Here is a 14593-nt window from a genome sequence, read left to right on the forward strand (position 1 = left end):
TTGTACACCTTTGATTAAATACATACATTTATTTTTATATGAATACATCATCATAGACTTGAGAGCCGTGATTTAATAATAAAGCAAGGGCGACTTATTAATGACATACAACTAGTAGGGTATGTAAGAAACCCACCGATTTCTTTTCTCTAAGCTCATATCATGATTTCAACATTTTAATGATTTGGCGAAGTATCTTTTTACCTTAAATAATGGAGAAATCTGATGAGGTAAAACATTTCTTTTTAAGAACACATGCCAATGAATAAATGAGCACAGGAAAAAATAAGGATATGACTTTTTGGTCACTGACTGAATCAGTTGCTAAATTTATATTTGTAGAGAGCTCACAGACACTTAAAAATAGACTATATGTAGGTAATAACCAAACAAGTAAAACTTATGATTGGCATTACTGCCAATTTAATTATAATTTCAGAAAGATGAAAAGTATTTTAAGTGATATCAGCCATCAAGGTATTGTTCACTGTAAAGAGTGGTCCTTTATTCAGCAGATATAAACGCCAGGCAGTGAATAAGGCTAACATGTATCTTGACCCATGAATTTTACACTCCAACAGGAGACCTGTACACTAACGCAGAACTTTAATTACCTGCGTTGTTAGTGTTTTCAAGGGGAAGTATACAGTGAAAACGGAGGAGGACTAACTAGGAGCGTTTTTTTTTGGTGGGGTTGGGTGGGTGTGAATGTGGGAAATTAAACCTTAAAGTCTATTAAAACAAATCTTAGCCTTTCCGCACAAATATTTGTGCATATTTTCACTGTTGTATAAAGTTATTTTTTTCCTCTTATTCCTGTTGGAAATGACTAAGGCCAAAAACTCCTACCTTTTCTTATTCGGTTTTAAGTGATTGGGCAAGATACAAACTGATTCAGGCATGAAGTGGTTTGCTTAGGGTCAGAGCACAAGTGTTGGCAGTTACTGAATGGAACCCAGGAGTTCTGACTCTCCAGACAGTTGTGAGAAAACACGTCCTGCTCCCTGAGAAGAAAGATTGCCAACAAAATATTAGAAAGTCTTATGTCTGGTTTTAATCTAGATAAACAATATTGTATTAAGTTTTGGGGAAATACAAAAAACCGACATAGCACAGAAGGGCCACGTACACCCAGAATGTGCTAGGTGTAGGACTTAGAATAATGCATGAAGACCCCAGGACAAAATAAAGCAGATAAGTAAGTTACTGTGCCAGGCAGTGTAATTAGTGCTGTTCAGGATTTCGGTGGTAAAAGAGCATTTATTTTCCCCTGCTTTCCTTTTAAGAGAAAATTTCAGACCGATAGGATCACAAATGTTGCATTTCGTTTATGTTGAAATTTTGCATTGATTTTTCAACTTGCCTCCACAATTATGCTCTTGAGTCTGATGACATTCTGGTTTTCATTTTCAGATTCATATTTCACCAGCATTCTCTTTGCACTACATACCTTGCTATAAAATGCAGGTTTCGTGGTTTCCAAGGGAAAAAAAAAATTATATTACATAGTATGGCTGAAATCCACAATGTCTCCCAGATGGGAAAGACAGAACATTCATCTCATCTTTTCCTCCTGGATCTGGTGGGGTTTTGGAAAGGACTTCATTGTTTTCATGTGGCAGAGTGCATTGGCAAATTGTTTTTTAAAGTACGCAGTGGCGTGTTCATCTCATATTATAAGATATGGGCAGCATTTAGGAAAGATTATAAATCTTACAACTCTCCTCAGAAACTTAAAATACAGCTGGAAATGTTTTGCTTCCAACAAACATGCAATCTTCATAAAATTGGAAAAGAAATGTTTTGAATAAATAATGTTTTGGTTTATTTCTCTCTAGTGCTAGATCTATTTTTTTAGTCAAAATCATGCCATAAAACTCCTCCTTCTTCTATGCTAACACCCTTGCCTCTGTATTTATATTTTGCTGGTGCATCTAAGTTTTTTTTCATTTTTAAAGTATGCCAGATTGCTTTGCCTTGTTTTTAAAGATAGAAAACTGGATTTGCTTCCAGGGACTCTTTCCCTAACTAGGCCAGTTTAAAAACTAAACAGGGATTGAGTCAGTTAATTAATTTAAATGAGATTACAAATCAAAAACATATTACGCAATCTTGATTTAATTACCACATTTTATTTACTTAATTGAAAACACACTGTAGAAAGTTTGCAATCTTGACAATGACCAGTATGGTATCTTTACATTCTAAAGGCTAACGGCTTCAAAAACAAGAAGTTTAGACGATCCTGGTTGTGACCTTTGGTTTACTCAATCCCTGGATCAGTAGAGAGTCATTGAACTTAATCTGAGGCCAGAAAGGTCAGATACGATTATCCCTGCTTTCATTTGCGGGGGTTTGGTGCTAGTTAATGAAGCAATACAAACCTCTGGTCAGACATGTTGGCAGGTTTCACACTTTTTGTGCAGGGGTCTTCGCATCTGCACTGGTGAATTGTCCCCTGGCATGAACAGATATGCTCTCAAATGGGTGTGGGATTTTCTTTTTTTCCCTGAAATTTCAGTGCCCTATGGTTTTGGCTAATTCCTTGTGAACAAAGTTTGGTCTTGAGCCCAAACAAATCCTTATTTTAATCCTTGCGATAGGATGCTTTGAACCTAATGCTCCTGTTAAGCAGAAAAAGGTGGCTCTTTAAAAGAAAGTTTAATAATAGAACTAGTAGAATGTGTAGGGAAAAGAAATAGAGGGTACAGTACCTGTCTACTCTCTTGTACTGTATTTTTCTTTGGTTAAATAAGTTACTTTATCTGTAAGGAGCCTCAGTATAGCAACCTCTTTTAAATCTCTGAGTTTTGCTGTATAGAAGATATATTTTAAAATCCATGTTAACCAATAAAAAGGGAGATCTGAAGGTATGGGTCTTCAGATGGAAAATAATATGGATTAAAAAGCATGATTGAAAATATGTAAGAAACCATGTCTCCCAAATATTGTTTTGGTTCTGTCAAAAGTATTCAGAGAGGTTTAATGTGTCTTCCTGCTCAGAACCGGGTTTAGGGGAATGGATACAGACTCAGCAAAAATATGTCAAGGACTCCATTAACCAAGTGACAGAGTTAACGCTTCCCATGGGTAGCTAGTTACCCAAGTTTTGCAGAGAAGTGGATGCCATATAACGTAATCTCCTGTTGAGAAGGGACAGATAGACCGAATCAGAGAAGGAGAGAATGAGCATTTTCCCGCACATTTACATGCTTATGAGAGATAAGAATGTGCTTAATTTTCCCAGATTCTTTCTTTGTGTTATTCTCAACCATTTAAGAGTGGAAGAAGGAAGTATTGTAAAACTTTAGTTTTGTGGCATCCCAGTTGATGAAACAGTCCTCCATTAAAACGGAAGCTGTATAGATCTTTAACGTGCTGCAGAAAAAATATGGCAAATTATGTAATCAGAATTGTGATTACATAAACCTAACTCACTATAACTCCCAGGGAAATCAGTCCTTGTAGAAAGTAAACTGCCAAGAAGGAGGCAGGACGTTTTGCACAGACGGAGAGGGAGATTCCTCTGAGAAGAATAGTTTTCTCCTCTCTCCTTGAAAAAGGTGGATGTTTTTGTCTTAACTTTGTGTTTCCCTGTTATAAAGTGCATGGGTTTGTATCCCTTCTTTCAGGTGTTTGTTTCTTACATTGGCTTTTCTCTTTCTTAAGTGATTCTTTCTGGCATACTATATACTTAATTTGTAAAAATATGCTATTTTAGTATGTCAGTAGTTAATAGTGTTTTGGAGAGAAAGAAGGGGACTATTCTAAGCCTCTAGAAAACTCTCATGGTATCTTTAGTTGACAATGGGCTATTTCTTTACCTGCTTAAAGCCAAAGAATATGACAAAGGGGCCCTTTATCACATGATGACTAATTTTAGTTCTAGCAAGAGGCTATCTGTAGGTTAACAGGTTACAGTGTGGGTTTCATTTACTCTTCTGATATCCCTTGATATAAAAGCTATATTGTTATAGAGTCATAGAATTTTAGAGCCAGAAGGGACCTGACAGGTTACCTTGTACAATCCCTTCTTTGCACCAGAATGATTATAAATAAAAATGATGCCTCTCAAATTTTTTTTTTTAATAAATAAAAATCATGCCTCTCAAGTCATGGTATCAGAGAAGAAAATGAATTCCTGGAATGTGTCGTTTTTGGGTAGAAAGACAGCTTATACATAAGGGTCATCAAAAGCTTCTTGGCCTCTTGCTTGCAAACTAGTGGCCTCTCCCTGGACCTCCCCCGACAAGCATCTCCTCCCTTTGTAGGAGAGAGCCAAACCTTAATTTCTGACTCAAAATAGTGCCTCTTATCTACCCCCTCCCATTTCAAAATATTCCTTCAGAAATTAAGGGAAGCAGAACTGAGCCTTACATTAGGCTGGGAGACCCACTCTGGGAATTGTGTCTCTATCCCCTTTCCTTGTCACAGAAGTTTGTCTACTTGATTTTCTTTCCCACTGGATAATTTCTTAAGGATTTATTTATTTAAAATTGAGGTATAGTTGATTTACAGTGTTTCAGGTATACAGCAGAATGATTCAGTTATACATATATATATGTATATATTCTTTTTCAGATTCCTTTACGTTATAGGTTATTACAAGATTTTGAATATAGTTCCCTGTGCTATACACTAGGTCCTCACTGGTTATCTATTTTATACATAGTAGTGTTTATCTGTTAATCCCAAACTCCCCACCTTTCCCCTTTGGTAACCATAGTTTGTTTTCTATGTCTGTGAGTCTATTTCTGTTTTATAAATAAGTTCATTTTTATCATTTATTTTTAGATGTTTCTGCACAGAGGCAGCATGCCTAGTGTTTCTTCCTTTTTTTCTAGTCTTCTTTGTGCACTTCCGTAGTTTATAGACCAATTGTTTTCTATTCATTTGACTTAAACAAGTGTGTCAGGCGCTGTACCGAAGATTAGGGCCATAAGGCTAAGTAGGGCAGTATCCCTGCCCTCATATAGTTCAGAATCTAAAAGGGATGACCTCAACATGGAGGACTTTAGGGAGAAAAAAGACGGACACTGCGTGCGAAGACTCAGGGGCATCAAATGGGGGTGACACACATGGAACTGAAAGGCTAATGTATGACCCAGGTGTTGGTAGGGGCCAGATCAAAGTGCCTTGAATGACATCCTAAAATTTTGGAGTTTTTTTCTGTATGTATTGGGACTCATGTAAGAGTTTTAGCAGGGAAGAAGCTTAATCAGTTTTAGGTTTTGAAGAAATCGCCTTGTTAGTAGAGAGGAATATGTACCAGCAAGATGTGAGATCTGTTTATTTTTCAAGACTCTGTTCCTAAGGTCACCTCCCTCTGATATCTTTTATGACATGCCCTTGCCCATCCATCATAGGAAGAACTAATTATTTCCTCTTGCTGTGTACTCATTTATAGCACCTATCACAGTGTATTTTTTTTAAATTTGTACATTTCTGTCTGAGCAAGCTCTGAGCTTCTAGATAGCATAGAAGGTATATTCTTTTTAAAACAATATGTTAAAGCTCATTATTGTAAATTAAATGGAAATTTAATACACATTTATGGAGAACCTAATATGTTCCAAACATTAGTAACTGGAATACAGAATGTGCTTCATAAATCTTATTCTCACTTAATTGAAACTTACATGAATGACCTTCAAAAAACCTTTCATAGTTGTGATGATCCAACCACATCAGTTAATTGAGTTCATCCCCCTCCACCTCCCTCCCCCCAAGCATGCTAGTACTTAATACAAACATTTAACAGGTCAGTATTTATTTATTATCTTATATGTTTAACGGACATTTCATTGGACTTCCATTAGATTATCAGTAGAACATTAGAATTTCCTCGGTCTAGCAATGAAAATCCAAACTAAAGTTTTTAGAGTTGGCCTCTTTCTAAAGCATCAGTTAGTGTATAGACTTCAATGATAATAATTATTTCCAACTTCTGTTAAAAAGACTAGCTAAAGGTTTTTTTAAATTTCTGAAGAAGGTTTTGAATATATTGGTAAATGGTGGGAAGGAGGAGGGAGATTAGGGGAAGATAAAGTTCCCAGAAATCTTTAATTGAGTGAAAGGTCATTTGGATTTGCATGATTTTAAGATTGCATCATAACCACTCAAGAGGCAGTGTGTCTGAATGGGTGGCCCATGTAGAGAACACATGTTTTAATAGTTGCCTTGTAACTTTGTACAAGCCATTTAGATCACTTAAGTATCCCAGGATCTTCCATAAAATTGTGTCATTAGAGAAACTTGGTTACTTCTTAGGTAAAGTTTAGATATTAGAAGAGCCATGAAAGACTGGCTACTTTTTAAAAAGGAGTGGATGGAAAGATTGAAGGAAAGTTAATAAGGACCATATAAGGATGAGAACCTTTACTTATTCCTAGAGAATCTTTAACCTGGGGGAGGGAGGAATTGATTGAGTTTTAAAAGCATTAATTTAGAAATGCTTTCATTAACTCTTCTGTTTCCTAGAAGAAATATAATATGTTTAATTCACACTTTTAAAACACAAAGGATGGAAAATATGCAAAATGTATTTCAATCCTACTTTCTGTCCAGTCAGGTCAGAAAGAGACAGACAAAGAAATGTAGAAGTTACAGAATGAGATCAGGGAAGAGGAAATAAAATGTGGGGGGAATGACAGAGGACTGGTTTAGGTCTGCTGCCTTCAAGACCCCTTCCCCTCCTTTTTTCTCCACTGCATCAAAATCTTTCTAGCCTCAAGACTGAGTGTGCTGGGCACCTCGCAGTCCCATTCTTACCGCCCTCCTTCTTCAAAGACTTCAGTCTTCTAGAAGGTAATTTTCGTCACATGGCTGGTGTCTCCTGGCTTTTGAGCATGACAGCTCCCTGAGAGCCTCGAAATGGCAGCACTGCCTTCCTCCCTTTTGGGGAGGGTGGGACTAAAGCACTTACAGAGGAATTCAAGAGGGCACACACTCGTCCGTCTTCAGTTGATTCACCACGGACAGTTTTAGATGCTTACACTGGGATGGACAAATTTAGTCATATCCCTTTTCTCCCTTTCTTCCTGAGAGTCAGTCCGTTAAAAATATTAGTCATTTTTTGAATGTGTCTTTTCTGTTTAATAATAGCTTTCATTTATTGATTGTGTAAGATGTGTCTGACCAGTACTTGAGGTTTTATATAGTAAAATCTTTGCAATGATTCTATAAGGTAGGTAGCATTACAGTTAAAGATCAGGACTCCAAGGCCCTAAGAGTTAAGTAATTTTGTATAAGATCACATTACTAGTGAGGGACAGAGCCGGGATTCGCTGTAACATATGAAGTACACACACATACACATGACTTGAGCAAATGATGGAAGCAGTTAAGGAAAACCTTTGGGTATAGAGTAATTTGACCTAGGTGGTGAATTGGAAGGGTTTTAGATGTGGTCTAAGTAATTCTTTCTCTGAAGTTCACCACAATAACAGTTCATTTTTGGTTTCTCTGCCCACTGTGACTCCCTGGTTACTTCCTTTTCCAGCAGTTGGAATGAAGTGACCGATATAAGGTGACATAAGAGTTAAAAGTAGATTAGAGTGTTAGAATTTACAGTTGGAAAAGTAAGTGTTCTTTTGCTCGTTCCTTGAGGGGGCCTCTTCTGTGTTTTGGGGATCCAGTATATGCTGTTTACTGCATGAGAGGGCACAGACGTTGGACTACGAGGGAAAATCTGTCATGTGTGCCAGTAAATGCCAGATTATTTTAGAAAGTGGAATTATTATTATTAAAAGCAAGTGTATGCCTCAAATTTAGGGTCTACTTGAGCTTTCCCTCAAATGTTTGTGGGTTATTTTTCAGAAATTACATTTTTATTTCAGTTGAAGAAGTTGGTCTGCAGTTGTTGGAAATAGGGGAAAAGGGTAATTTGAAGCAGAAAAAAATTAGGGTTTTCCAAATGGGATGTTGTGGTAATGGGGTGTCCTTGTTCTAACTGAATACTTTCTCAGGAATGGAAGAGACATTTTTCTTTACTGGATCCAAATTTCAGCAACAAGATGTTGGGAAAGAATTTTGTGGTTCTGTTTTGAAGTTGATTTAACTAAAAATACTAAGGCTCACCTAGAGTGGACAGCTCATGTCCTCTGATGGCAACCCTAATTTACCTCATGTTGTGTCATCGTGAAGGTGTCATTAGCCACCATGGGGGATCAATATCTAGACCTCCATAAATGTGAAGTAGCTTTACAGGGAAAAATAAAACATGGGGAGGCTCTGGTCAGTGGGTACACACTGCATAAATAGGAACTTCTCAAAATGTTAAGAGTCACTTGAGAAATTAAGCTGGAATGTCATGTCAATTCTGGGGGACATTTGTCAGAGGAACTCAAGGCAAAAATAGCTGAGGCTATAGCAAAATCATATAATTTTTCTTTTTTTATGTAACTGTCATACTCCATGCCTGGACCATCTTTTATGGGAATAAAGAAAGAGAAAGATTGATCTCCTAAGTTATAAGTCACTGAGTCTTGCCTCAATTCCAGAAAAACTAATAGAATTCATGGGAGATGAGACAAACCTTTTGGAGAGTACCTAACTCTCTTTGACTATCTGTAGAAGACTCTAGCCAGAACTGAGATTGCAGGAGTGGTCCTGACCGGTTTCTTTTCCATTTGGGGAAATAAGAAATAAATTGGAGGATAATGTGGGAATCATTAAGTATATTTACTGAGATTTTATAAAAACTGTTCTAGGACAAAAAAAAAAAAAAGGAAAGAAAAGAAAAAGAAAAAAGACAAGGGAATGGGATGAAGGGGCACAGTTCCGATCTCAGTATTAAATCTAGTTAGCAGGCATGAGGCAAAGGGCAGAAATAAATAACCAAGTTTTATACAGAAAGAAGTCAACAGAATGTCCTTGCAGTTAATAGTAGAAGCAGCAGCAGTTGCAGTATGTTAATAACTTGAGTAGAAGAGCAGAATAACTCTGCTGAAAAAACCAGCATAAGATTTTTCTGCTTAAATAAGACTGGATCCTGTCTTGGGTATAATGGCCAGGTTTCAGGAAAGAGACTTGTCTGTGGCCGCCTATGAAATTTTGTTGAAATTCACTATCAAGTTCAAAATTGCCTTTTCTAGGCAAGCAAAGAAAGCTGCTGAATCTGAACCATCCAGCCCAGTGCATTCACAGCCGTGAACAGCACACTGAGGAAAACACAAAAGAAGTAGACAGAATCTCTGCCTCTGCTTAGGAGCATGCAGTTTAGTTGGGGAGACAAAACTTAAATACTAGAACCAATAAAAGAAGAGTACAAACCAACTTGCAAGTAAGGGTATAATAATATGGCGCAAATGACACAGATAAATGCAGAGGGGACATGGAGGAAAGGGGAGTGAGCAAAACACAACAGTGTCAGGTTAGTTAGGAAAGGCATGTTTAACAGTACTGTAGCTTCCATGTTCCTTTCTGTAGCATCGATGAAGAACAATGTGGGATAGGAAATTCAGATATTCTGCATTGATCTCTTCCTCCTTATCTGCCGAGTCTGTCCGTCTATCACAGATGGAAATTAAATTGATCCAACAATTTGCTCTCCACAAAGCCGTGATGGTTTCTACCTAGTAATTTATGCTTTTCTTGGTGTTTGCAAATCGATTGCTATCATGGGATGCAGTCAAACCTGGGCCTGGATCCAGTAGGTTGGGGGATTATTGGAGTGGATATGTGTGTATGCGATTGAAATCCTGGAAAAACGGACTCTAGTTTCTATGTATTTTTACTCATTGAATAAAAACATTTTCGGGTTTTTTTTAAAAAGCATGTTTAATTACACTCAGATTGCATTTTTAGGGAATGTATCTGCTTTATTTCCTACTGCTCCTGACAGGCCCAACCTTCAAACCACCTTTAGTGGCTTCGTCGCCAGACCTTTTGTTTTAAAAAAGCCTTGCCCTACCCCACAAATATTAGAGATCGCTACTTTTTTCCTCTCGAAAAAAAAAAAATATATATATATATATATAGATGTTCTTCTAGTTTAATAAATAAAACATTGCTCCTGAAAGGCTTAGGAAAGTATACTTTATTCAAACACTCGACTTCATTGTTCTACGTTAAAAAAAATTTTTTAAGTCCTTCTGAGGATTGTGAAATTCTTTCAAAACAAATTAAAAAGAAAACATTTTCTGTGATTTCTTTACAGATTCTGGACAATCAGGAAGTCCAAGCCACAATGATCCTGCCAAGAATCCTCCAGGTAAATATGTGTTCCAGGACGTTTGCAATCTGACATTGTTGGAGAACAAAGGTACCACTGTATAGATAAACACCCCGTAATTGGTCAGCTGCCTATTTTGTTCTGGCAGGCAGGTATGATCAGGACAAGATGTGATTCTTTTTAGGCCCTTCACAGTGGCACATACTTCCACATTGGCGTCATCAGTATGTACCTAATCACTAATGTTTTACTTTTTGTTGGTGTTTCTTTGAAAATGAATATGCATGTATTTTATAGCTGTATATCTTTCAGGTGCTAAAAGTCACTGTTGTTTGAAAAGCCAAAAATCCTTCTAATCTTTCTTTTAAAATGCACAAGAAAAAGTATAATTTTTCATACTCTTATTGTAGTTTATCAAATCTCATTACTTTAAAAAGTAGGTTGTGGTGGTAGTGGTTATGTCTTCATGCGGGATTTTTGCAAATGAGTTTTTATTCCATAATGTTTTTAATGGGATTCCAAGAATCAGGAAATAATGAAAGTAAGACTTTTCCTTTAAGTGTAATGTATGTCGAATACTCTCTTTATTTTCAGAAGTTGTTCCAGATCTGAAAATGGCTTTTATAAGAAACCATACTGTCTTCATGGTTTTGTTTTTCCTAAAGCTGCAGATATAGAATTTTGACTGATTTAGGAGTAGTATCTCTTCTCATGAGATAAAAACTAGTGCAAAGAAGAGTTTCTAATATTTTAATCTCATAAAAATTTTAATTATATCTGTGACTTTAGTAAAAGAATGCTCTAAGAATAACCTAACAAAAACAAAACAAACAGGTAAAAGAATTCAAACTGACCACATATAACCTCCACCTCCAAAATGATCTCATTTGGCTTTTCATTGAAAATAGACCCCCAAATTTATAAAAGGGAATCATAAAAGTTTCCACAGGTAGACTTAGTTTTAGGTCCTTAATTGCTTGGTCTTCCTGTCATAATAGTTTGCTAATGTGAGGCTGAAGAACCCTCAAAACTACAAGAAAATGTGTCAGAGCATTCTTGCTTTAAAAGGATGTTAGAAAGATATAACAAGTAAATATGTAAGTAAAAATGCGAAGTCAAAACAATATATTTTTTTCTTTCTGAGTCTTGCCTATATTTTGTTCTCTATTTTTATCTTCGAAAAAAATTTTCCAACTGCATATTAACTTATTCTGTATCGTACAAAATCAGATTGTATGACAAAAGTAGTATATCCTTCAAAGATAAAATATTCTGATTAAGTATAGATATAAAATGTATACTAAGTTGATTTTTCTTTACTTTCATCCAAGTCATTTAATATGACTAAAAATTGGTAGCAAAACATTGAAAAAACTGAAAAATTTTAAATGTAACTTCCAGTTAAATTGATTATTTTATTTTTTGTGTGGATGGGGCCAAGAAAGAGAGCTATTTAGAATATAATAAAATTTGCCAGAAATTTTCTGAAGTTGAGAAAATTTATTAGCTTGTAATGTCTTCAACTTTACTAAAATTTCTTCTTTTTAGTTATTAATGTTTTCTCTGTGTAGCATGATAACCAAAAGTGAATTGTATCCAAACATTTTTTAAAAGCTTCTTCACTCATTTTACAAAGAACTGGCAGGGAGGGGGACCTTTATTAGAAAAAGAGTTGGTAAGCATTGTTAAGTCAGACTAAACAAAGGATATGCTCTTTGCATTTGAATGACAGCTTGGTTTGAAATTAATAAAGCTGTTATTGTTTGAAATGCATTTCTGAACATGTACAGAAAGAATCATACTCAAAATGTTCTCTACTTGAGCTGAATGAATAATCTCTGGATAGTTATATAATGACAGAATATGATTTTTCAATATTTGTTGAGAAGCTTGGTTAAATTGTCTTTACTACATTCAGTGTAGCACCTATTAATTTATCTGTTTACATATAATATGGGTAGCAGAAACAATCAAGATAAAGCATCTCTATTATTTTCCCTCTTAAATTTTCCTTGGAAATCAAACCTTTTGTGAACTATGTCTGAAAACTGGAACGTTGTAGGTAAATGTATATTCTGATTAGTTGAATATTATGTATATGTAAATTGTACATTGGTTACCAGTTTTTCAGAGATAGAATATAATGAAACATAAAATATCAAAATTAAGTGGAATAAAATTAGAATTTTCTTTGATGATTCAGAAGCATTCTATCGTTTTAACATGCTTTGTGTATCATTATATTATGGACTTAACCTTAGAGATTATGAAGGAATTCTGTTTGATGGAAGTAAGAGTTCTGTAATAACTTGACATAAATCAAATCACTAGAAATATTAAATAGTATCTAACTGGAAATGCGAAAAATCATAACTTATTAAGGTTTTTGTTTTGCAGTCAATTGGGATAAATTATACTTATTATTGAAAGCTCTTTTCATAAGTATAAGCATGTTTGGTATTTTTAGAGCATAATTTATCTCTTGGAGCCTCTTTTCATCTCTGTTTTCTGGCTTTGGCTGAAATGTGAAATCTCTGAATTACCGTATCAAGTAGGCATGATACATTTACAGGCAAATTCAGTCTACTACCATGAGCAGTGAAACAGTCGAATCACTTTGCTGTTTGTATTGTTATAACAAAGAGAAAGTAAACTTTTGAAAAAGATTGCCTTGAGTTCCAGCTCTTTCTTGTCACTAGTAGTTTTCCACTGGGAGATGTGCAACCCCTGGACATTGCCACCATCTACTTCTGTGTTTATTTCATAACAGCTTGGGAAGAGATGGCAAAAATTCAAGCCCTTTTGGAGGTAAAGGCCCTTTGAAATCAGTTTACCACTGTTGACATGAAGGTGGGATCACATCCAGTCATTCTATAAGTACAGATGCATGGGTCTCCCACAAACTGGGCATCCCTCTGGCTTGGGTTTTCTCCAGCATCAGACATGACTGTCTGATTCAGAAGAACTTCTGAAGGGTGACCTTAAGGTTCTTCAGACTGTAGTATGGAGTCTACAGATAGGCCTTTAGTTTTTAATTTGTGTTTCCTGATTGGGATTTGTACTTAGTTAGCAAGCTAATCACATGCATTTGAACAAAAGCGACACATTTTTGGGGAGGAAGAATATTTGCTACTTATTTTTAAAAGAGCTTAAGTAGGTTTATTTTACTATTTTAAAAGCGCTTAATAGTCTTTGCAGTATTTCCTTATACTATTTCGTGATTTAATTTTTTGTATTTATTCTTTGTTACATAGTGGGGATGGGCACCATACTCTTTTCTGGGCTAAGGTGTCCAAAAGGTCTGACTTTGTCCAAGGACATGACATTGTTATTTTGGTCAAGAACCACTAGGCTACTTCATTTTTTGTATGATGCACATTTCTCTTATTTATGTTGGGGTCAAAAGTTATATTTTTATATCTAGATACTTCTTTCTGAACAGTAAATTAATCCCTTCTAAGCAGTAGAGCTGCAAGAGTCCTCTTTCAACTATAGCAAACAACTGTTGTGGAGCAAAGGAGAGCAAACCATTAATTTAAGAACTTAGACACAGACCTAATTTTATTTACAATGATTAAAACCTCTACTTTCGCTTTTAGAAGATGTGTGTGATTGGATTATAATCTTTTGAAATGCACTTTGACTTGCTATATTATTTTGTGTCTCTACATCCCTTGGGCTATGAACTTTTAGACTTCCCAATCTTAATCAGTTACCTAATGCTGGAGTGGTTGATATCCAAGGAAAACAAGGCAATCTAGAAGTTTGATTTTTGCCTCTAAGCCAGCTAGAAGTGGATGCCTCTTCTTGGAGTTCAGGAAGACTGTAGGTTTGTGGGGAGCTCTCTCTTGGCTGGAAATATAACAAAGAAACATTGAATCTTAGGACACTTTGCAAATTCTGTGATGAAAACTTCTGAAGCATTCCAAGTATCATTAACCAGAGTTTTCTGACCTAGAATGACATGAACTTATCCTACTTTTCTTTTTTGCAAAATTTGTAGGATGCTTGTGCTGTTTTGTGGGGCAGCTTTTGTGTATAGTGGGGCAAACCTCTGGGGACCATTAAGATCATATATTGGGTAAATGTCAAATAAGCCACCTTATATCCTACCTGGAACAAAAATGGAATTACATAAATAATTGAATAAGTTAAATAAGGTGTATCAACTATAGCAATATGCTCATCTTACATTTAAGATATTATTTTAATTTATATTTATATATATTCCATATATAAGAGAGATCATACAGTATTTGCCTTTCTCTAACTTATTTCACTGTAGCATAATGCCCTCAAGGTCCATCCATGTTGTCACAAATGGCAAGATTTTGTTCTTTTTATTTATTTATATATTTTCTGCTGTACACGGGCCTCTCACTGCTGTGGCCCCTCCCGTTGCGGAGCACAGGCTCCGGA

At 35.8% G+C, this 14593-nt stretch overlaps 1 protein-coding gene across 16 annotated transcripts in view; it reads left to right on the top strand.

The window, feature by feature from the left end:
* NFIB (nuclear factor I B) overlaps window positions 1-14593 on the top strand; it is a 235691-nt gene that overhangs the window by 123684 nt on the left and 97414 nt on the right. For all 16 annotated transcript variants that reach the window (XR_012332495.1, XR_012332493.1, XR_012332494.1 and 13 more), the window contains one exon: window positions 10160-10213. Coding sequence is in view for 13 of the 16 variants with exons in the window: in XM_033858087.2 (XP_033713978.1) it covers window positions 10160-10213 (54 nt within the window). In the remaining 3 variants the exon portion in view is untranslated. The remainder of the gene's footprint in view (window positions 1-10159; window positions 10214-14593) is intronic.

This window comes from Tursiops truncatus, chromosome 6, assembly GCF_011762595.2.
Source record: "Tursiops truncatus isolate mTurTru1 chromosome 6, mTurTru1.mat.Y, whole genome shotgun sequence".
Taxonomy (NCBI): Eukaryota; Metazoa; Chordata; class Mammalia; order Artiodactyla; family Delphinidae; genus Tursiops; species Tursiops truncatus.